We start from the raw sequence: 21850 nt of genomic DNA, 5'->3' as shown, positions 1-21850 counted from the left end.
AGATGCGAGGTATCTAGCCCGCATTGGCTGGGATGCCAGCTCCGAACTTAGCATTTACTCGATTTCGATACTATTTCCGGACATAGTCTATCGAAACTCTGTCAAATTTCCTTCTAGAAGATAGATCTGTGGTTATTCTAGTGCTCTAGGGAGCTGACTATCCAGAACTGCTGAGATGCGAGGTATCTAGCCCGCATTGGCTGGGATGCCAGCTCCGAACTTAGCATTTACTCGATTTCGATACTATTTCCGGACATAGTCTATCGAAACTCTGTCAAATTTCCTTCTAGAAGATAGATCTGTGGTTATTCTAGTGCTCTAGGGAGCTGGCTATCCAGAACTGCTGAGATGCTGGGTGTCTGCCCTGCATTGGCTGGTATGCCAAGCTCAGAAATTAGCAATTCCTCGATTTCGATACATTTTTCGGAGTTGTGAAAGACTATCTTTTCAAAACTTTGCCAAATTTCGTTCTAGAAGATAGAACTACATGTATTCTAATTCACTAGGGTGCTTGCTATACAGAACTGCTGAGATGCTAGGTATCTAGCCCGCATTGGCTGGGATGCTAAGCTCCGAATTTAGCTATTTCTCGATTTCGAGACTATTTCAAACAAAATCCTCCAAAACTCTGCCAAACTTCGTTCTTGAAGATAGAACTGTGGTTATTATAGTACACTAGGGAGCTGCCTATCCAGAACTGCTGAGATGCTGGGTATCAGACTTGCATTGGCTGGGATGCTACGCACAGAACTTTTTATTTTATTTAATTAGAAACAAACAGTCTCGTATTGCTACATTGGATACAATTGCATTTTAGTAATATTGTAGACTTACAGTTTCCTTAATAAAATTATGTAAACCTAAACATTAAAATGTGAAAGTACATAAGAATTATGAATTATCTATATGAATCAAACATACTTAAACGGTGTATTAATTAACAGTGCCAGAAAATTTGAAAGTTATGTAGATGTATTAACAATTATAATGCCTGCTGAAAATATTGTAAAGATAACCGTTTGAAATTAGATAGTGTTTCATGAAAAATATCTACATTTTGAAACTTTTCATCATAAAGCCTGCACGCTCTCCTAATGAAACCATGTTTTGCATATGAAGTACGACTACGGGGGATATGAAAGAGAGGTTTTTTTCTACAAGCTCGCTCACAACGCCGGGGTACTCTAAAAGAAAGAGAGTGTATTAACGAAGGGGCATCGATGATGTTATTTATAATTTTGTACAGGATCAAGACATCAATACGTTCGCGACGAGAGCTTAATAAAGTAGTATTTTGTCTTTTCATGGAGGTGGTATAGTCTATGTATTTATGTCCAGTACGATACTCAATTGCCTTGACAAACTTTCTCTGTACCTTCTCTATTTTATCACTGTGAATTTTGTAAAGTGGATTCCAAACGGCGCTAGCAAATTCTAACCTACTGCGGACATAACTATTAAATAATACTTTATAAGTTGACAATCTATTAAAAGGCTTTCCTACTCGTAATATAAATCCCAATTGCTTAAAAGATTTAGTTAATATGTTATCTATGTGTTGTACGAAGGTGAGTTTTGAGTCCATAATTACGCCGAGGTCACGGATCTGGTTAACACGAGTCAGCTCTTTATTGCAGAGTGTGTACCTATTGTTTATGGATGTTCGCTTCCTGCTGAAACTGATAATAAAACATTTGTCTGGATTTAAAAATAACTTATTTGAGGTACAAAAAGCCTGAAAATTATTTAGGTCATTCTGCAAGGCAGTACAATCGTCCATATTTTTGATAACTCTAAATATCTTTGTGTCGTCGGCGTATAATAGCATATTTGAATTTTGTATACAATCTGTGATATCATTAATATACAGCACAAATAACAAAGGTCCCAAATGCGATCCCTGCGGTACACCGGAAGGTATAGGTCTGTAATAAGAAGTGTGTCCCTGCACAGCAACTGCTTGTGAACGATTCTCAACATACGATTTTATCCAGCGGAACAAGTCGCCGTGTATACCAAATTGCCAGAGCTTCAAAAGTAGGCGCTCATGACATACCTTATCGAATGCCTTGGCAAAATCAGTGTACACTGCGTCTACCTGATAGTTGTTATCTAACGCGTCCAATATGGTCTCTGTATAAGATAAGAGATTCGAGTCCACACTACGACCGCGGAGAAAACCATGTTGGTTTGGAATGATATGTCGACGCAATGCAGACGAAAGTTGATCAGTGACTATTTTCTCAAGGATCTTAGCGAGTTGACACAATTTCGATATTGGGCGATACTTTTCTATATCGGCGCTAAGCTCTCCCTTTGGTATCGGTGTAACTAGTGCCCGTTTCCATACAGATGGTACGCACCCCTCCCTTATGGACCTTTCGAAAAGTAAACTGATAGGTACTGCTAAGCTAGAAGAGCAATTTTTAATTAAAATAGGAGGAATCCCATCAGGACCTGAACCTTTATTAATATTAATGCGCTTAAGATATTTGGAGACAAGATTTTCAGATATGAAAATGTTGTCCATGTCGAAAACAGTGTCATTTACAGGAGCAAGATTATTTAGGTCTACAGAACTATCGCTAGGTATCTCAAAGACGGAGTGGAAATGTTCGTTAAATAAATCACATATCTGTGCACCATTGTGTGCTGATACTCCCTTATAATGCATAACCTGAGGAAGGCTACTTTTGGCGAAAACTGATTTTATGTATGTCCAGAAAAATTTAGGGTGAGTGTTGATTTTAGCTTCAGTATGGTTAATATAATTTCTGTAACATATAGGTTCTAATTTAGAGATTCTCTTTCTTAATAATTTAAAAGTATCCAAGTCCAGAGGATTACCATAAGTCTTCCACCGCTTATGATATTTCTTTTTTTCATTTAACAGTCTTCTAAGGGGCCTAGTATACCACGGGGGCCTCGAACAGGAAGTACGTTGAGGGACCTTTGGAACAAAATTGCTGATTAAATCATTTAAAATGTTATAGAAAATTTCTACACAGTCCTCCAATGCGCGGCCTGAAAAAAGTTCAGTCCAGTTCATTTTAGATAAGTTATTATTTATTTCATTAAAATTTGCCTTGTAATATTGATAAACAAAAGTAGGAGCAGGTTTGAGGGGACGTGTGTAAACTATATGTAATTCAATTTGTAGGGCCTTACTTAGCATTTACTCGATTTTCAGACTATTTTCGGACATAGTCTATCAAAACTCTGTCATATTTCTTTCTAGAAGATAGAACTGTAGTTATTCTAGTACTCTAGGGAGCTGGCTATCCAGAACTGCTGAAATGCTGGGTATCAGACTTGCATTGGCTGGGATGCTACGCACAGAACTTAGCATTTACTCGATTTCGATACTATTTCCGGACATAGTCTATCGAAACTCTGTTAAATTTCCTTCTAGAAGATAGATCTGTGGTTATTCTAGTGCTCTAGGGAGCTGACTATCCAGAACTGCTGAGATGCGAGGTATCTAGCCCGCATTGGCTGGGATGCCAGCTCCGAACTTAGCATTTACTCGATTTCGATACTATTTCCGGACATAGTCTATCGAAACTCTGTCAAATTTCCTTCTAGAAGATAGATCTGTGGTTATTCTAGTGCTCTAGGGAGCTGGCTATCCAGAACTGCTGAGATGCTGGGTGTCTGCCCTGCATTGGCTGGTATGCCAAGCTCAGAAATTAGCAATTCCTCGATTTCGATACATTTTTCGGAGTTGTGAAAGACTATCTTTTCAAAACTTTGCCAAATTTCGTTCTAGAAGATAGAACTACATGTATTCTAATTCACTAGGGTGCTTGCTATACAGAACTGCTGAGATGCTAGGTATCTAGCCCGCATTGGCTGGGATGCTAAGCTCCGAACTTAGCTAATTCTAGATTTCGAGACTATTTCAAACATAATCCTCCAAAACTCTGCCAAATTTCGTTCTAGAAGATAGAACTGTGGTTATTCTAGTACACTAGGGAGCTGCTTATCCAGAACTGCTGAGATGCTGGGTGTCAGACCTGCATTGGCTGGGATGCTACGCACAGAACTTAGCATTTACTCGATTTTCAGACTATTTTCGGACATAGTCTATCAAAACTCTGTCATATTTCTTTCTAGAAGATAGAACTGTAGTTATTCTAGTACTCTAGGGAGCTGGCTATCCAGAACTGCTGAAATGCTGGGTGTCTGACCTGCATTGGCTGGGATACCAAGCTCAGAACTTAGCAATTCCTCGATTTCGATACTTTTTTGGAGTTTTAAAAGACTATCTTTCAAAATTTTGCCAAATTTCGTTCTAGAAGATAGAACGGCATGTATTCTAATGCACTAGGGTGCTTGCTATCCAGAACTGCTGAGATGCTAGGTATCTAGCCCGCATTGGCTGGGATGCTAAGCTCCGAACTTAGCTATTTCTCGATTTCGAGACTATTTCAAAAATAATCCTCCAAAACTCTGCCAAATTTCCTTCTAGAAGATAGAACTGTGGTTATTTTAGTGCACTAGGGAACTGGCTATCCAGAATTGCTGAGATGCTGGGTATCAGACCTGCATTGGCTGGGATACTACGCTCAGAACTTAGCATTTACTCGATTTCGAGACTATTTTCGGAGATAGTCTATCAAAACTCTGTCAAATTTCCTTCTAGAAGATAGAACTGTAGTTTTTCTAGAGCACTAGAGAGCTAGCTATCCAGAACTGCTGAGATGCTGGGTATCAGACTTGCATTAGCTGGGATGCTAAGCTCACAACTTAGCATTTAGTCGATTTCGAGACTTCGATACTATTTCCGGACATAGTCTATCGAAACTCTGTCAAATTTCCTTCTAGAAGATAGAACTGTGGTTATTCTAGTGCTCTATGGAGTTGGTTATCCAGAACTGCTGAGATGCTGGGTGTCTGACCTGCATTGGCTGGGATGCTAAGTTCAGAACTTAGCAATTCCTCTATTTCGATACTTTTTTCGGAGTTTTGAAAGACTATCTTTCAAAACTTTGCTAAATTTCGTTCTAGAAGATAGAACTGCATATTTTCTAATTCACTAGGGTGCTTGCTATCCAGCACTGCTGCGATGCTAGGTATCTAGCCCGCATTGGCTGGGATGCTAAGCTCCGAACTTAGCCAATTCTAGATTTCGAGACTATTTCAAACATAATCCTCCAAAACTCTGCCAAATTTCGTTCTAGAAGATAGAACTGTGGTTATTCTAGTACACTAGGGAGCTGCTTATCCAGAACTGCTGAGATGCTGGGTGTCAGACCTGCATTGGCTGGGATGCTACGCTCAGAACTTAGCATTTACTCGATTTCGATACTATTTTCGGACATAGTCTATCAGAACTCTGTCAAGTTTCCTTCTAGAAGATAGAACTGTGTTCATTCTAGTACTCCAGGGAGCTGGCTATCCAGAACTGCTGAGATGCTGGGTGTTTGACCCGCATTGGCTGGGACGCTAGCTCAGAACTTAGCATTTACTCGATTTCGAGACTATTTTCGGAGATAGTCTATCAAAACTCTGTCAAATTTCCTTCTAGAAGATAGAACTGTAGTTTTTCTAGAGCACTAGAGAGCTAGCTATCCAGAACTGCTGAGATGCTGGGTATCAGACTTGCATTAGCTGGGATGCTAAGCTCACAACTTAGCATTTAGTCGATTTCGAGACTTCGATACTATTTCCGGACATAGTCTATCGAAACTCTGTCAAATTTCCTTCTAGAAGATAGAACTGTGGTTATTCTAGTGCTCTAGGGAGTTGGCTATCCAGAACTGCTGAGATGCTGGGTGTCTGACCTGCATTGGCTGGGATGCTAAGTTCAGAACTTAGCAATTCCTCTATTTCGATACTTTTTTCGGAGTTTTGAAAGACTATCTTTCAAAACTTTGCTAAATTTCGTTCTAGAAGATAGAACTGCATATTTTCTAATTCACTAGGGTGCTTGCTATCCAGCACTGCTGCGATGCTAGGTATCTAGCCCGCATTGGCTGGGATGCTAAGCTCCGAACTTAGCTAATTCTAGATTTCGAGACTATTTCAAACATAATCCTCCAAAACTCTGCCAAATTTCGTTCTAGAAGATAGAACTGTGGTTATTCTAGTACACTTGGGAGCTGCTTATCCAGAACTGCTGAGATGCTGGGTGTCAGACCTGCATTGGCTGGGATGCTACGCTCAGAACTTAGCATTTACTCAATTTCGAGACTATTTTCGAAGATAGTCTATCAAAACTCTGTCAAATTTCTTTCTAGAAGATAGAACTGTAATTATTCTAGAGCACTAGGATTTTAGCTATTCAGAACTTCTGAGATGATGGGTATCAGACCTGCATTGGCTGGGATGCTAAGCTCAGAACTTAACATTTACTCAATTTCGATACCATTTTCGGACATAGTCTATCAAAACTCTGTCCAATTTCCTTCTAGAAGATAGAACTGTGGTTATTCTAGTGCTCTAGGGAGCTGACTATCCAGAACTGCTGATATGCTAGGTATCTAGCCCGCATTGGCTGGGATGCCAGCTCCGAACTTAGCATTTACTCGATTTCGAGGCTATTGTCGGACATAGTCTGTCAAAACTCTGTCAAATTATGTTCTAGAATATAGAACTGTGGTTATTTTAGTGCACTAGAGAACTGGCTATCCAGAATTGCTGAGATGCTGGGTATCAGACCTGCATTGGCTGGGATGCTACGCTCAGAACTTAGCATTTACTCAATTTCGAGACTATTTTCGAAGATAGTCTATCAAAACTCTGTCAAATTTCTTTCTAGAAGATAGAACTGTAATTATTCTAGAGCACTAGGATTTTAGCTATTCAGAACTTCTGAGATGCTGGGTATCAGACCTGCATTGGCTGGGATGCTAAGCTCAGAACTTAACATTTACTCAATTTCGATACCATTTTCGGACATAGTCTATCAAAACTCTGTCCAATTTCCTTCTAGAAGATAGAACTGTGGTTATTCTAGTGCTCTAGGGGGCTGACTATCCAGAACTGCTGATATGCTAGGTATCTAGCCCGCATTGGCTGGGATGCCAGCTCCGAACTTAGCATTTACTCGATTTCGAGGCTATTGTCGGACATAGTCTGTCAAAACTCTGTCAAATTATCTTCTAGAATATAGAACTGTGGTTATTTTAGTGCACTAGAGAACTGGCTATCCAGAATTGCTGAGATGCTGGGTATCAGACCTGCAATGGCTGGGATGCTACGCTCAGAACTTAGCATTTACTCGATTTCGATACTATTTTCGGACATAGTCTATCAGAACTCTGTCAAGTTTCCTTCTAGAAGATAGAACTGTGTTCATTCTAGTACTCCAGGAAGCTGGCTATCCAGAACTGCTGAGATGCTGGGTGTTTGACCCGCATTGGCTGGGACGCTAGCTCAGAACTTAGCATTTACTCGATTTCGAGACTATTTTCGGAGATAAGTAGTCTATCAAAACTCTGTCAAATTTCCTTCTAGAAGATAGAACTGTAGTTTTTCTAGAGCACTAGAGAGCTAGCTATCCAGAACTGCTGAGATGCTGGGTATCAGACTTGCATTAGCTGGGATGCTAAGCTCACAACTTAGCATTTAGTCGATTTCGAGACTTCGATACTATTTCCGGACATAGTCTATCGAAACTCTGTCAAATTTCCTTCTAGAAGATAGAACTGTGGTTATTCTAGTGCTCTAGGGAGCTGACTATCCAGAACTGCTGAGATGCGAGGTATCTAGCCCGCATTGGCTGGGATGCCAGCTCCGAACTTAGCATTTACTCGATTTCGAGACTATTTTCGGACATAGTCTATCAAAACTCTGTCAAATCATCTTCTGGAAGATAGAACTGTGGTTATCCTAGTGCTTAAGGAAGCTGCCTATCCAGAACTGCTGAGATGCTGGGTATCAGACCTGCAATGGCTGGGCTGCTACGCTCAGAACTTAGCATTTAATCGATTTTGAGAATATTTTCGGAGATATTCTACCAAAACTCTGTCAAATTTCTTCTAGAGGATAGAACTGTGGTTATTCTTGTGCACGTGGGAGCTCGCTATCCAGAACTGCTGAGATGCTGGTTGTCAAAACTCGGATTTTTGCTCAAACTTAGCATTAATCAAAATTTACCTAGAATTATTTTTCATGTTCGTGTCCCATACATATATGAAAAATTTTTTTTTACAGTTTTGACCAGAACTCATTATATATCGTCTAGAAATGTTAGTATCTTTCATTTAAATGCTATTTCGAGGCTGTGGAGTGGGTAATGGCTGGGATGCTGGAGTATCAAAATGTGAAGTTAGCATCTCATTGTAAAATTTCATTTTTTTCGCGAAAATGAGCAGAACTATTTAAAAAAACCATCTAGAACTGTAGAACTATTAGGGATGCTACTAGAACTCTCATAAAAGTTTGAGATGCTAGCACTTGATATGCTAGGTTCACACACACGGTGCAAGTGGGCGTAATGGGTTTATTAGTGGGAACATAAACTTTATTGTATTAGTAAAGTTACTATAAGTAGTTATGTGTTCACCCACAAACACTAACCCCCTTGGTCATAAACGCCCTACAAACCTCGATTAGTTAATAATTGTTTGTCTTTATCTGTCATTTTGATTTATTCAATTAATATCTTAGAATGTCAAATCACAAAATAGTTACACAAACAAATACATTTCAACACATTTTTGATTTATGTATTTGTAAGAAAGGGATAAAACAATTTAACTAAATCAGGCCCATATAGTTTTATAAATAATGGACTATATTATTTTTAGTCATAAAATGTTACTATAAGTGACCAAGTAAGCAGCTGAGTCATATTGCAGTTTTGCTATACATTTTATTTCTATAACTTGAGGACTTGGTATAGTACAGTTAAGTGTAAAAATATGGATGCACTCATCAAAAATATGTCCCATAACTCTTATGTCACACACATACACATAGGGACATATATTTGAGTAATAATTACATATTATGCACCCATATCTTTCCTATATTATTAGGGTAGATGAACTATTTCTTGTTGCTATTCTGTCCCATCAGCCAGGAGACAATAGTAGCATAGTTTCTTAGAAGAGCTGCTGTACCATGTTCTACAAACATGCTTAGCCAAAAAAATTCAAGTTTGGTTCATTTAAATACAAAATAACTTGTATTTTAAGAGTGACCCAGGAGACCGTAACCATGGCAACTAGTGACAAGAAAAAGTTGATTCACCCATTATACGACGTAAAGAATGCTATGTTCAAGTAAAAAAAAATATTAAGTTGCCAACCTCAAGTTCATGTTTTAAACTAGAGATGCCCCGAATAGTGAATTAGGCCGAATACCGAATATTCAGCCCCTCTCTCGGCCGAATACCGAATATTCGGCAAGACATGCGGACATTTTGAGTAACAATTATAATGAAAAAACTGTTCGCCAACAAAGCACAACGTTTGCTAAGACATAATTTTATCTTAAACAATATTAATGAATTTAGTATGAGTCAATCAAATCAGACTCATGATAAGAATAAAATATTTTGTAATTAACGAATACTCAAAAACGTGCCTTCGTATTTATCTACTTTCCAAGAATACATTTTAAATTTTAATTATACCTAGTTTTTGGTTATTTTTTTGTGTAATTTTTCATTTTAGGTAGGTGCAAAAGATATTCGGTATTCGGCCGAGTAGTAGGCAACATTCGGCCGAATACCGAATATTCGGCAAAGTGGCCGAATAGGCCGAATACCGAATAGTTGCGGAATATTCGTGGCATCTCTATTTTAAACAATACCATACCCATAGTAAAACATACTAAGTTTTTATATTAAATGTCTGTTTTATTAATTTCAGGCGCGGTGGCGCAGGAGCCGGCTATGACCGGGACCCATACACTCAGCAGTACCCCCCTATGGGCCGGTGAGTGTTCACACCTTTTGTGTTCAACTGCAACCTCAGAGTAAACAGACATAGGATAATCTCCTTCAGAGTGAGATATTTTAAATAAAAAAATAATTGATCAGAAAGTTGAAATATAGAAACAAACAATTAAATTTCAATTAAATCATGTTTTTAGAAATACTTGAATGTGATAAATGCTAATTTATCAATGTCAAATTTACTCTGATTTTATAGTAAAAAAAGTAGAAATTAAAAAGTGGCAATACCATAGTGTCGTCCCTTTCAAATCAATTTATATTAGAAACAGGGACAACACTACAGTATTGCCACTTTTTAATTTCTACTCTTGTCAGACTGTACATAGTTAAATAAACTTAAGAAAATCTATCATCTCTAAAAAAATGGCTAAATTGTGCTGTTTTATGAATATTAATTATTAAATTCTCATTTTATTGCTACAATAACATGTTTTAAACAAATATTAGTAAATCCTGTAATCTGTTTACTCTCTGGTTTTCTCGCGAAGCATAATGAGTCACTATTCAAGTCATCACCGTACCACCTGTTAGGTGACTAATAAATTCAATATGGTCAACTAGATAAGAGTCTACCGTACACTATAAATAACTTAATTTTGCAACGCAGCTAAGTGAAAATTGTATTAACTGGATTTAGTGTGATGATTTTTGTCTGTATTTTGTACGCCTTACGCATAGTTAACGCAGTGGGACGCCTCTTAGGTCGGAGCGACGTAGACCCGTACGTACGGAGTGCGAAACGTTTCTACCGATCACGTATCGATCAGCAAACGGAAAGTAATATAACGAGTAGTTTACGGACGTTGCCAGCGCTCAGTGAGGCAGGATTAGTGTCGGACGTCCACGAACTAAGCGGTGTCTAACAGTTGTCTAATTGTCTATGGCACGGTATGGCGGGTGCTGATGTGGGTGTGTGGGTGTTGTAGCGGCGGCGGCGGAGCGGCCCGCGGAGCCCGCGACGGCGGTCCGGGCCGGCGGTACTAGAGGCGCTGCTAGACTAACCCGCGGCCGCGACACGAACAAATATACCGTAGTCTTCCGGCGCCCGACTATCCCGGGCTCGCGTACATAACGATTAGGAGATTATACCGCGCTGGCGGCCCCTAGACAGTAAGTTGAAGACGGTGAACGCTATGTGAATCGCTTTGTAATTTTAATAAACGAAAATCATTAACGAGACGGTTTCATTTCCCCCGGTCGAGCCCCGGCGTCCGGCGACATCTTGACTTGATTTGTATAATTACCGATCATCACTCTTTCCGATTATAAACTAAGACTTAAATGAGAATATTGGTAGCGCTATTGTTTTAAGTTGTATATTTTCGTATGAATTAAATTTCGTAGAATATCATTTATTATTTTGATTTTCTCCCCCGATAGTTCATGCATGTGATCCTCGAACGCCTCAATGCTTCTCCTATGGTTGCGGTGTCCAATTTGACTGATATAATTGTATTTAGATTTAACGAACGTGTCGCAAGACCATGCTTAATAATTCTCCTATAAATGCTAAGCATTCAGCGAAGTCGGATAATCCGATACGTGGATTACAGAGCACTAGGTCCTCCTGCGACTGAGGCTCGGTCTGTAGGTAGAACAGGCTACTAGGCGTCACAATCTCGCCTGCTCTGTAATCTAAGCATTCGCCTACATTGTATCTAACGAGCGTCGACTTGGAAGCGTGCGAGTCCTTTCAGATAGTTAGTAGCGGCTTGACGGTTGACGCCACTCACGGCCGGCGCTGCGCTAGGACCACAAACAGCACGTTATGGCGTAAACGTTAGGCGACACCGACTGAAGACGGCGATGCGATAAAGCAATCGTAAGTACGGCGTATGCCAACGTTCCACGGCATGCGATCATTGTAACGTTCTCCACTAAAACGACTTTCGTACCTACACGATCTACTGCAAATTTATACTCAGCAGCGTAAAAAATTGCTTCGTTGATACTGCTAAAAACTACTAACAAGATCTTCAGTTTTAAATTTAAATTAATAAGCATTAAAAACCTTCCGATCTTCTGAATTTAATACATGACGTTTTAACGCTGCAGTCGTTTTATAAACACGTCAAGAATTCGGTTCGTCGTTGACATGAAATTACGATGTAGCATAACGACATATTAAGCGGTTATTTTTATAATCAAGTTCGTCTAAAATACTGAATTAATCGGATAAATGGAGAACGCCAGTAGGCCGATCTCGATCTAGCTCTATGTTAATATTTTTTTGTTTTACAGGACGCCTGGTTGAAGACACGTCTCTGATGAACTGGCTCTGAAAACTACTGATGCTGCTCGGTGTCGGCCTCTGGACTCTGGTCAGAGAATAACTGCTCGTAACAATTATTGGTTATGGTCCGTTTGCTTGGGAGACAAATAAACGAATTTATAAAAATTTAAACGTTTTATTTTCACATTTCTTACACCCTAAAATAGTATAGTACAATATTGTTTTACTCTAGTGTCTACATAAATCACATTTTTTATAGGCAGAAAATATTCATATTTCATAGATCATTCTTTTTTAGTCTTACCGACACAAAACACTGTCTTAGGTATTCACATAAAGAATATTATGACATAATGTCCAAATATTGGGTTTATTCATAGAGTTAGAGTTTGGATTTATATTTTAGTGCTGGTTATTCTACATATACACAGTTTAAAAAAAATCGAATAACCTCATGAATAAGTACAGTAGAGTCCGGTTAGTACGACTCCGCATATAACAACCAACCGCTTATAGCGACGTAAGTATAGGCACTTGTTTGGTTTTAGTACAAGCTACTATGAAAGCACAACCGTTTATAACGACTCCGCTTATAACGACGGAAATTGATTCAAAATCCGTCCGTCAAGTCCGGTTACAACGACGAGCGACGTAGTTTTTACAAATAAATTGTTGGTAAGAAGCTTTCTCCGTCCCGCGCACCCAACTCTCCTCCCCCTTTTGCATATAGGGAGCAAGATGAAATAGATAGTCATGCGACTTTTCGTAATCTTGCAAACTAAATAAAACAATTCCCATTATTCGATTGAGCTTAAACTTCACACACATAATAAAAAAAAATAAGATAAATAAGATATAATTATGTAAGTTGGGTGACAATGCAATATTTTGGTAGGTACCTTCGAGCCGATCTGTCGATGGACACAGGAGGTGGCCACAGGAACTACATATGTGATAAAACAACGTCATCTTGATTAGATCCCCAAGAATTACGACTTTTTATTTTACGGGATTCGAGTAATTTGCGGATGACGAGTGAGTACGCGTACCTTGATGAAAAGTGGCTTCTGCTAAACGTAATACTAACGTAAATATAACTAAAAAATATAACGTAAATATTTAAAAAAAAATGTTTTATTTCTTTGATTGTCGCATAAGTATTAATAAATACAAAATTATGTAATTATTTTGATTAAAAAATATATTAAAATTGGCGGCTCGTTTTGTACGACGTCCGGTTAGTACGACGTAATATCAGCGGTCCCTTGAGTGTCGTTATAACCGGACTCTACTGTACCTGATAATTGAACAGCCATACACCTAGTGAGAAATCATCTAATGTCATCTCAAAGAGTCCAAATACATAGTGGCATTATTCACAGATTTCAGCAGTCTGATAACCTTCAAGTTGATGGAACGTTTAATAAACTCTGCCACATTATAGTGAGTAATGGTCCCACAGTCCGCCTGCGAGCAATTAAAGATATCCAGGAGTCTAGCCGTCACCTTCTCCGGGTCGTTGTGAAGGACGGCTTTTGGCGATATTCTCTTTGCTTTTTTGTACAAATTCTCGGCTGCGATCGTCAAGTTGAATGATACGATTTCGTTGCTCCTTTTGACATCGTTTCGCGACATGCGGCATAATAAATAACCTGGAAAATGTTCAAGATGAGGTAATACGCTCCGAAAATTAATGTGGACTCTAAATGCATATAATTAAAGTTCTGTTTTGATTGCACTTTCGCTGACGGTTTCATGTGAGTTATGCGGTTAAAACAACGTCTTGGCTCCATCAATCACTTTGTGAAGGTTATAATATTATCTCACTGCTTTTATCCAATAAAACTCTGATAAACAAGTGTCTCAAACATAAAACTTGTCAAAACAGCTTGTAAAAGTATTGCCACATCGCACCAGTTTGTTAGTAAATAAATAAGATCTCACCTCCAAAAACACAGATTACTCCGATGAAAAACACGATGGTAGCGCAGAGGCGCTTCGTGACGGGCGAGGGCCCGACGCAGGCCCGAGCGCGTTCGATACTCATATCGAAAAGTTCAAAATCTTCAAATATTTGAACAACTATTTCACAAAACAGAACTAGTTTATGTCCCTATGCGCCGCAGAGTCGGCATGCAATGCTGATATTTCGGTTTGGTCGGGCGTTCCCGCGGCCGTGTTGAACCTCTATTTTTAGCCGCGGTCTCACGTTGTGTCTGCGGTGTTAATGTCCGTCCATCATGTTCGCGGCGAAGCATTTCGTGTTCTTGGTACAGTCAGCAGCAGAATTTGCTAAGCGGGCCAGGTGTTCAAAATGAGCTTGACCATGACCATGACATGGTCATGAGTAAGCCCATTCATAAAAAAAAATGTCATTGTTAAAAATAAGAGTGTGTCAAGGTAATTTTGGACACCTCGTCGGCTTAGCAACTTCTGCTGCTGACTGTACAATCGGTAACATTACAGTAAAGAAGGATGTCTTTGTACTGTTACGTGATTGGTGCAGTTGTTTTTTTTTACAGGGTTTAATGCCCTTCCATCGTCGCCAACCTTTCCTTTTTTTATTGGGGAAAGTAATATAGGGCGCATTTGCCCTTCCTGACATCATGTAACCCACCTACATCATGTAACCTACGCATTTCCCTTGCAATTGGTATTCATGTAGGCATTGTGTGGTAAGCGTAGGTGGGAAAAGAACTTCCTTTATTCAACATGATGATAATGGAAAAAAAAGTAGATAATATTTGCAAAAATGTTTGTGGAAAATTAGAAATTTACTTAATTCTGTTTTCTTATACTTACTTACCGTGTTAAAATGTGGGGAAATATTGATTTCCAAAGAAAAAACAATTTCTTTACATTATTATTTATTGTAAAAAATAAACGGTCTCTTAAAAGAATTCAAAGATAACATTAATATCATTTATAAATCTAAAATTTAATCTAAATTATGTCAAGTACCCATTGAAAATTATAAAATTATTAATTAACCATTTATTATCACGATATATTAGCCAGTGACAAAAGTAACAAAAACAAGTGGGCTATAGTTATTTACGATACAAGTGCGAAAAAGAGGAAATTCGAAACGAGTGGTGATAAATTAGAACACGACCGAAGGGAGTGTTTTAAATCGACACGAGTTGCGTATTATCTATTCGCACGTGTATCGTACAACGTTTTACAGTACATATGGCCCTTTAAACTTTTGACATCGCACGAAAAGTGCTATTTTACGCACTAGTGCGGGAAAATAGGACCATATGTACTGTAAAAAATATTTCAGAATAATTTTCATTACTTATGGCACTGACTGTACATTCCTACATAAAATTCAATGCATCTTGTGTTAAACATAAAAAGTATTACCAAGCATAATTATTTACCATAAATTCCTACTATCAAACATTGAATTTACGAGATATCTGCCAACGATATATACAGGTTGGCCAAAAAATAAGTGCATTCCCGTTGCCAGGGAGGTTTTGGGATTATATTGAGCAACTTTTACTATGGGGCCAACCCCTCTATTGGCGACTTACCTTCCCCCTTCACTCTCCTTAGAGAAGACTTCCGCCATGAAAACTTTTCTTTGTCTTTCCCCGGTACTCAATCTCTATGACAAATTTCATCTAAATCGGTTTAAGCGTGAAGTGTTAACACTAACAGACAGACGGACACACTTTCGCATTTATAATATAAGTATGTATATTCAGGAAAACTGGAGCTTAATATTACTGTTGTCCCATGTTGAAAAGCACTTTCAGGTCCTCGATGCTCAGCTTGGAGGCGCTGGTGTGCCGGGCGCCGGTGAGCACGTTGGCGGCCATTTCTAATTTGGCGTCCTGGAGCTTCCGGATGCTCTGTTCTACCGTGTCCACACACATGAATCTGGTGACAAAAAAATGCACGTGAAAGTCTGCGTATTCTATATAAGGGTGGTATTCCGACTGTCCAATGTATATTTTGTCTCACATTTTGCTTAGTGGGAGAATGAGACGCAATGAAATTGGACCAAGATATTGGACATCTGTAATACCATCCCATCCATCCATCCATCAACATCATTCCATCTGGAATAAAAAATACGCAAAACTCTATAGGGTGCGCATTAGCACAATCTGAGGGTCTACCGCGAAACAAGAAAATCGAAATTTTGTTATAGTCTACTTCTATCACTCTTGCATATTCGGGCGAAAAAGAGGCAGATAACGAAATTTCGATATTCGCGTTTCCCGATAGTAAGGCCCTCAGTAAACAAAACGTTTAGATGTATCAATGTCAATTTTTTTTTCTCAAAAATGGACGGCAAAGTCGACTTTGCCGTCTAAAAAATAGGTCGCGAAGCGCGTAGTTTATGGTCAATCAAAAATTAAAAAGTTAAAAACATTGCAGTCTCGATTTTGGGACTGCAATGTTGCATACAAATTTCATTATTTGTCGAGTTCCAAACTTTTTAAAAGTTGAAATGGCCATATCAAATGAAGGCACAGGCCCATCAAACAGCCAAACAGATGATTAGTACCGCGACTATTTAGTTGTCTCAAATAGGTTGGCGTATTTTCGGCAGAAAAATACACTTCTATTTTTTTTATAAAAAAAAATAAAAGGCGGCAAGGGCTTTTTTCTGTGAAAATATATACGTAAAAATGTTGCTTTTGTAAAATATTTCTATGATATTTATATTTCTTGCACCATTTTTGAGAAAAGCACTATATATGACTCGGCTGGAAGGCTACTTGCTGGCTTCGGATTCAATTAAACGGACTCCCAAGGTCGTCCGTTTAAAACGAATCCTCAGCCTGCAAGTAGCTACTTCCGAGCCTCGACAATAATGTACTATTATTTGTGATACAAAGTATGTACAAGTTGCTTGAAGGTTTAAAATTTGTGCTAGTGCTGCACTCTGGCGGCAGAACATTGCAGTAATAGAACACCCTATTTTCATCATTCGGTACGGAATTCATTCATTCTCCAACCAGACTGTGGTGAACGAAATGTCAAAAATTAATTACCGCCAATAAAAACCGGGCCAGTGCAAAAAGTAGGAAATTCGCAACGAGTGGCGATACATTGAAACACGACCGAAGGGAGTGTTTTAAATCAACACGAGTTGTGAATTAGGTACCTTTTCGCACGTGTATTGTACAACGTTTTACAGTACATAATGGCCCTTTAAATTTTTGACGTAAGCACGTATCATTTGTGAAAATTTCAACTGTCTAGCTATCACGGTTCGTGAGATACAGCCTGGTGACAGACGGACGGACAGACAGCAGATTCTTAGTAATAGGGTCCCGTTTTACCCTTTGGGTAAGGAACCCTAAAAACGGACCAACTTTGAAATGTTTTCCGGTTGGAAATAATTATTGTACCTAGTAATTTCTGTAACCTTGGGAGCAACATATGTAGTTGTAAAATCTGCATACAATGTTGTTTACACCTTGCATACAGCATTTCACTAGCCAAGTCCCTTACTTTATCGCATCGCTTGCGCCAAATTTTCATTTCTCTTGTATATTTCCAACATGCAGTTCAAAAACGAAGAAAAGTTACAGTTATGTTTGGTACATGTGACGTTTTGGAATGGAGGTGGAGTTGGCAGAGAGGTCTCATTAGCGCTAGGGGGTCATCCATTAATTACGTCACACGTTTAGGGGGTGGGAGGGGTCAAGAAAATGTGACATGAGGGAGGGGGGAGTCACAAACATTGTGAAGTTATTTTAACTTCATCACTATCAGTAACCGAAAATTAATTTATATTTTTTTATTCGCTGCACATTTAAATAATGAGGTTTTGGAACTAGGTAATTTTCGTTCCTAATTGGTTTTGTGTTATAAAATTACAAATATTTATTTACCAAAAATATTTTTTTATTAAAAAAATAATGCCGAGTTAGTATTGCCAATTTCGTTGACAACAAAATAGCCTAAAATGTGACGTCACACCAGGTGGGGAGGGATTTGCAAAATATGACCAAGTGTGACAAGGAGGGGGGGAGGGGTCAAAAAACCTATAAATTCGTGTGACGTAATTAATGGATGATCCCTAGTTACATGTATAAAGAGAAAATAGATGATGCGGGAGATATGTCCGTTCGTGTGCCAGGATTTGGAATAAAGAAGCTATTGTTCATCTGATGTTAGATGTAACTAAAAGCAATAAAAAGTGGTAATTTTATACAATATACAGCCAAGGCACAGAATAAATAATAGTACTAGGTACAGAAGACTCACTCTAACAAAACGGCCACTAGGTGGCCATATCGACAGCGCCACGCGCGGCTTATGGCTTTCCCTAAAATTGGGGTGGAACGAATGTACTTTTAGCTACCTGTAGCAAAGCGACGAAATCGCGGAGTGAGCCACGCCTGGCCTAGGGCTAATTGGGTATGTGCGAAGTACATGGTGGGGGTAAGTAAAGTGATCGCAGCGCATGAGACCTAGTCCGTCGGTCAGCTCAATAAAGTTTGTATTCTGGGTACTACACGACGATATATATAATATGTAAATATCTACTTATATAAATACAAAATATTCATAACTCAGGAACAAATATGTTGTGATGACACACAAATAAATGCCCTTATCAAGATTCGAACCTGGAACCTCCCTGCTTCGTAGGCAGAGTCACTACCGACTAGGCTAGGAGGCCGCCAAAAGCCCGTAAAAGATACTTCATGTAAATTTACAGGTTTGCCAGAAATTCAGATCTCTGAATTTAATTAATAGCCCCGCTATAAACTTTAATTCCATGTGAGCATGTTACATACAATACAACATACATATCAAGTATCCCCGACCCGATGTAACGTGTTTGTCCAGCCGGATGTCCACGTCACAGCGCAAACAGCTTTTTCCGACGGGACATCCCGAATCGACGGCCATTATGCCGGCTACATACGCTGACGATTATCGTAACGATTTGTCATACACACGGTTCGATTTATCTGCACAGTCGGACTGCACAGTTTTATCGCAACGATTTATCGTTACGTATGTAGCCGGAATTAGAAAAACATATTATTTGTCGCCACATACACATTTTTGAGATTTTCTGCGACTTAGCACGAGAGCTTTTTCAACGCGCGTTAAAAAAGCGATTTAATCTGTCCGCACTCTAATTTCGATTTAACGACCAAGGCTTAAAGTCGAAAATCCAACAACGCTTGATAAAAAGCGCCACCGATGTCATGTGAATACACAGATGGTTATCCATTTGTGTCATTCAAGCGCTTTTTTAACGCGCGTTGAAAAAGCTGTCGCGCGAATGGGGGCTTAACGTGCACTGTAAATAGGCCAGGTTTTAGATACTAGTGGAATGTAGAGCCTGTCCAATTTCTTTGTCATTGGACAGGCTACACATTGGTGTATTTTGTCTCACATTTTGCTTAATGAGAGAGTGAGACGCAATCACATTGAACCAAGATACTGGAGTTATTGGACAGATGGAATACCACCCATAGTCAGAAAGGGCCCATCTTCATAGTTTTTGATTAACAAATACCTAGGGACCGTGCGCGTTGGATGGTCTGCCATCTTGTGGCCTGAATCGAAAACATATGTGCACATGTACATTGTCAAAGTAAGTGCTATAGTCAGACCTTAAAAAGTCTGCAGCGATTTTGATAGCCCACGCAGTGCAAGTGTCATTTTAAACGTCAAACTTCTATGAAATAATGACGAATACAAAACACACTGCGTGGGCTATCAAATCCGCTGCAGACTTTGTTTGGTGCGACTATACCATCTACCATTCTCGTCGGTACGTTTCCTTGTGCATCTTGATGTGGGCTACATCGGAAGCATAAACGACACATTTACGCCTCGCGCCAAAAATCTGACGGCTCCTACGCTTCCTCCTATAGTTCATGCACGGGGCCTATAACACAGAATAAATAATAGTACTAGGTACAGAAGACACACTCTCTAAAAAAACGCGTCTGTTACGATCAGCACAGATACGGCCGCTAGGTGGCGACAGCGCCACGCGCGGCTTATGGCTTTCCCCAAAATTGGGGTGGAACGGATGTACTTTTAGCTACCTGTAGCAAAGCGACGAAATCGCGGAGTGAGGCACGCCTGCCTATACGCTCTTCTGTCCCCAAAATTTAGTATTCAATGCCAAAGTCAGCCGTGACAGTGAGAGGTTGATTGACAGCGTGCAAAGCACGCTCGCGCCCACGCGCCGCGCCACGTGTTCGTTGAACCCGCCGGAAATGAGCGATCGTCGGCGATAAATCTGCGTAATGTCAGGCGTGGCTCACTCTGCGATTTCGTCGCTTTGCTACAGGTAGCTAAAAGTACATCCGTTCCACAACCATTTTGGGGAAAGCCATAAGCCGTGCGTGGCGCTGTCGCCACCTAGCGGCCATATCTGTGCTGATCGTAACAGACGCGATTTGTTAGAGAGTGAGTCTTCTGTACCTAGTACTATTATTTATTCTGTGTTAATGTTATATGTGTACAGTCAGCAGCAGAACTTGCTAAGCGGGCAACGTGTTCAAAATTACCTTGACGCGCTCTTATTCTCTTTACAATAAAGTAGTATCGTTTTGAACACCACGCCCGCTTAGCAACTATTGCTGCTGACTATACAGTCGCCATTAGATATATCGGAGCGGCTGAGGTGCTCACAAATATTCGAACACGCACTCTAACGTCTTGACAGTAGAGGCGTATCTATAAATGATTCTGAGTAGAATGAGCCCAAGAAGACATGAATTATATATTTTGAAGACATGAATGAAATGTTTTTTTTTTTGTAATACGCTCTACTGTGTATCACCACCTACATTAAATTTATGGCGAAGACAGACGTCGATTGACTTATAATAATGTAATGATGAGCTATTGCGTCGACGATAATTTCCGCTATAACTTTCTCAACCTCTTATTAGTGACATAAAAATCAATAATAAAAAGAACCTTCGTGTTCATATAATAAAGTTCACATTCCAAATTCACCGTGAACGTTTTTCATTAAGGTACACCCACGCGGTCTCGGGAAATTTGTCAGCGATCTCTGGATTTTCGCGGCGTGTATGAGTGTTATTTTTATGTGGTGAGACATTATTCCATTGACAAACTCGCGTGTTTTACAAGGAAATGAGTGGTTAAGATGAATAATAGTTTGCAATGTGATATTTTAAAACAAGTTTGGTGTGTTCGTTTCTTCAATAAATTATATCAGAAATGCTGTAAATTTAGAAATATACTTGGTCAAGCAGATCTTGCCAGTAGAAAAAGGCGGCAAATTTGAAAAATGTAGGCGCGAAGGGATATCGTCTCATAGAAAATTTGAATTTCGCGCCTTTTTTTACTGACACGATTTGCTTGACCAGCTATATATAACGTGATTGAATTACAATAGTTATTTGTTTTACAGGGGGACAAATTTGTTTTTTAACCGCTCGTGCTAATATTGATACCCGAGTGTTGAAGAACGCCTTAAGAATAACGCCTGACAAAACCCTCATCGCAAATCCATCGCCCCTCCGGCGCGAATAATTATTAGACTAGGATATATTAGTTTTAAGCACTTACTCTTAAGCTTTTGTACCGACTGGTAATAAATTAGTCATGTAGTAAAATATATTACGCTAGTTTCCATTTTCCTCCTAAAGACCTAAACATGGTCCTTACGACACGGATGGAAGACACCAGTGACTAAAAATAATACGGTCAAGAGGAATTGTGGAATTACT

The 21850-nt window shown here is 39.3% G+C and overlaps 3 protein-coding genes across 4 annotated transcripts in view; 1 reads left to right on the top strand and 2 right to left on the bottom strand.

Moving 5' to 3' along the window:
- Positions 1 to 12314, top strand: part of LOC134673409 (uncharacterized) — a 50730-nt gene extending 38416 nt beyond the window's left edge. The window contains exons 3-4 of one of the 2 annotated variants that reach the window (XM_063531392.1): positions 9825 to 9890; positions 12152 to 12314. In XM_063531392.1, the coding sequence (XP_063387462.1) occupies positions 9825 to 9890; positions 12152 to 12164 (79 nt within the window). In that variant the 3' untranslated portion in view covers positions 12165 to 12314. Of the gene's footprint in view, positions 1 to 9824; positions 9891 to 10836; positions 11262 to 12151 lie in introns of those variants that run through there. The other variant, XM_063531389.1, reaches the window with a different exon arrangement.
- A 1129-nt stretch (positions 12315 to 13443) lies between these two features.
- On the bottom strand, positions 13444 to 14268 carry LOC134673201 (uncharacterized). Its single transcript, XM_063531153.1, has 2 exons — positions 14088 to 14268; positions 13444 to 13795 (listed from the first exon to the last, which is right to left on the bottom strand). Exons 1-2 carry the CDS (start codon positions 14188 to 14190, stop codon positions 13485 to 13487), a joined length of 414 nt encoding a protein of 137 aa, XP_063387223.1. The 5' UTR covers positions 14191 to 14268; the 3' UTR covers positions 13444 to 13484.
- A 1199-nt stretch (positions 14269 to 15467) lies between these two features.
- The window catches only part of LOC134673639 (transcription termination factor 2), a 54943-nt gene continuing 48560 nt past the window's right edge, over positions 15468 to 21850 (bottom strand). The window contains exon 22 of the mRNA XM_063531640.1: positions 15468 to 16034. Within this exon, the coding sequence (XP_063387710.1) occupies positions 15878 to 16034 (157 nt within the window). The 3' untranslated portion in view covers positions 15468 to 15877. The remainder of the gene's footprint in view (positions 16035 to 21850) is intronic.

This window comes from Cydia fagiglandana, chromosome 18, assembly GCF_963556715.1.
Source record: "Cydia fagiglandana chromosome 18, ilCydFagi1.1, whole genome shotgun sequence".
NCBI classification, from domain to species: Eukaryota; Metazoa; Arthropoda; class Insecta; order Lepidoptera; family Tortricidae; genus Cydia; species Cydia fagiglandana.
The sequence above is the reverse complement of the archived record's forward strand: the minus strand, read 5'-3'. Positions and strand labels throughout refer to the sequence as shown.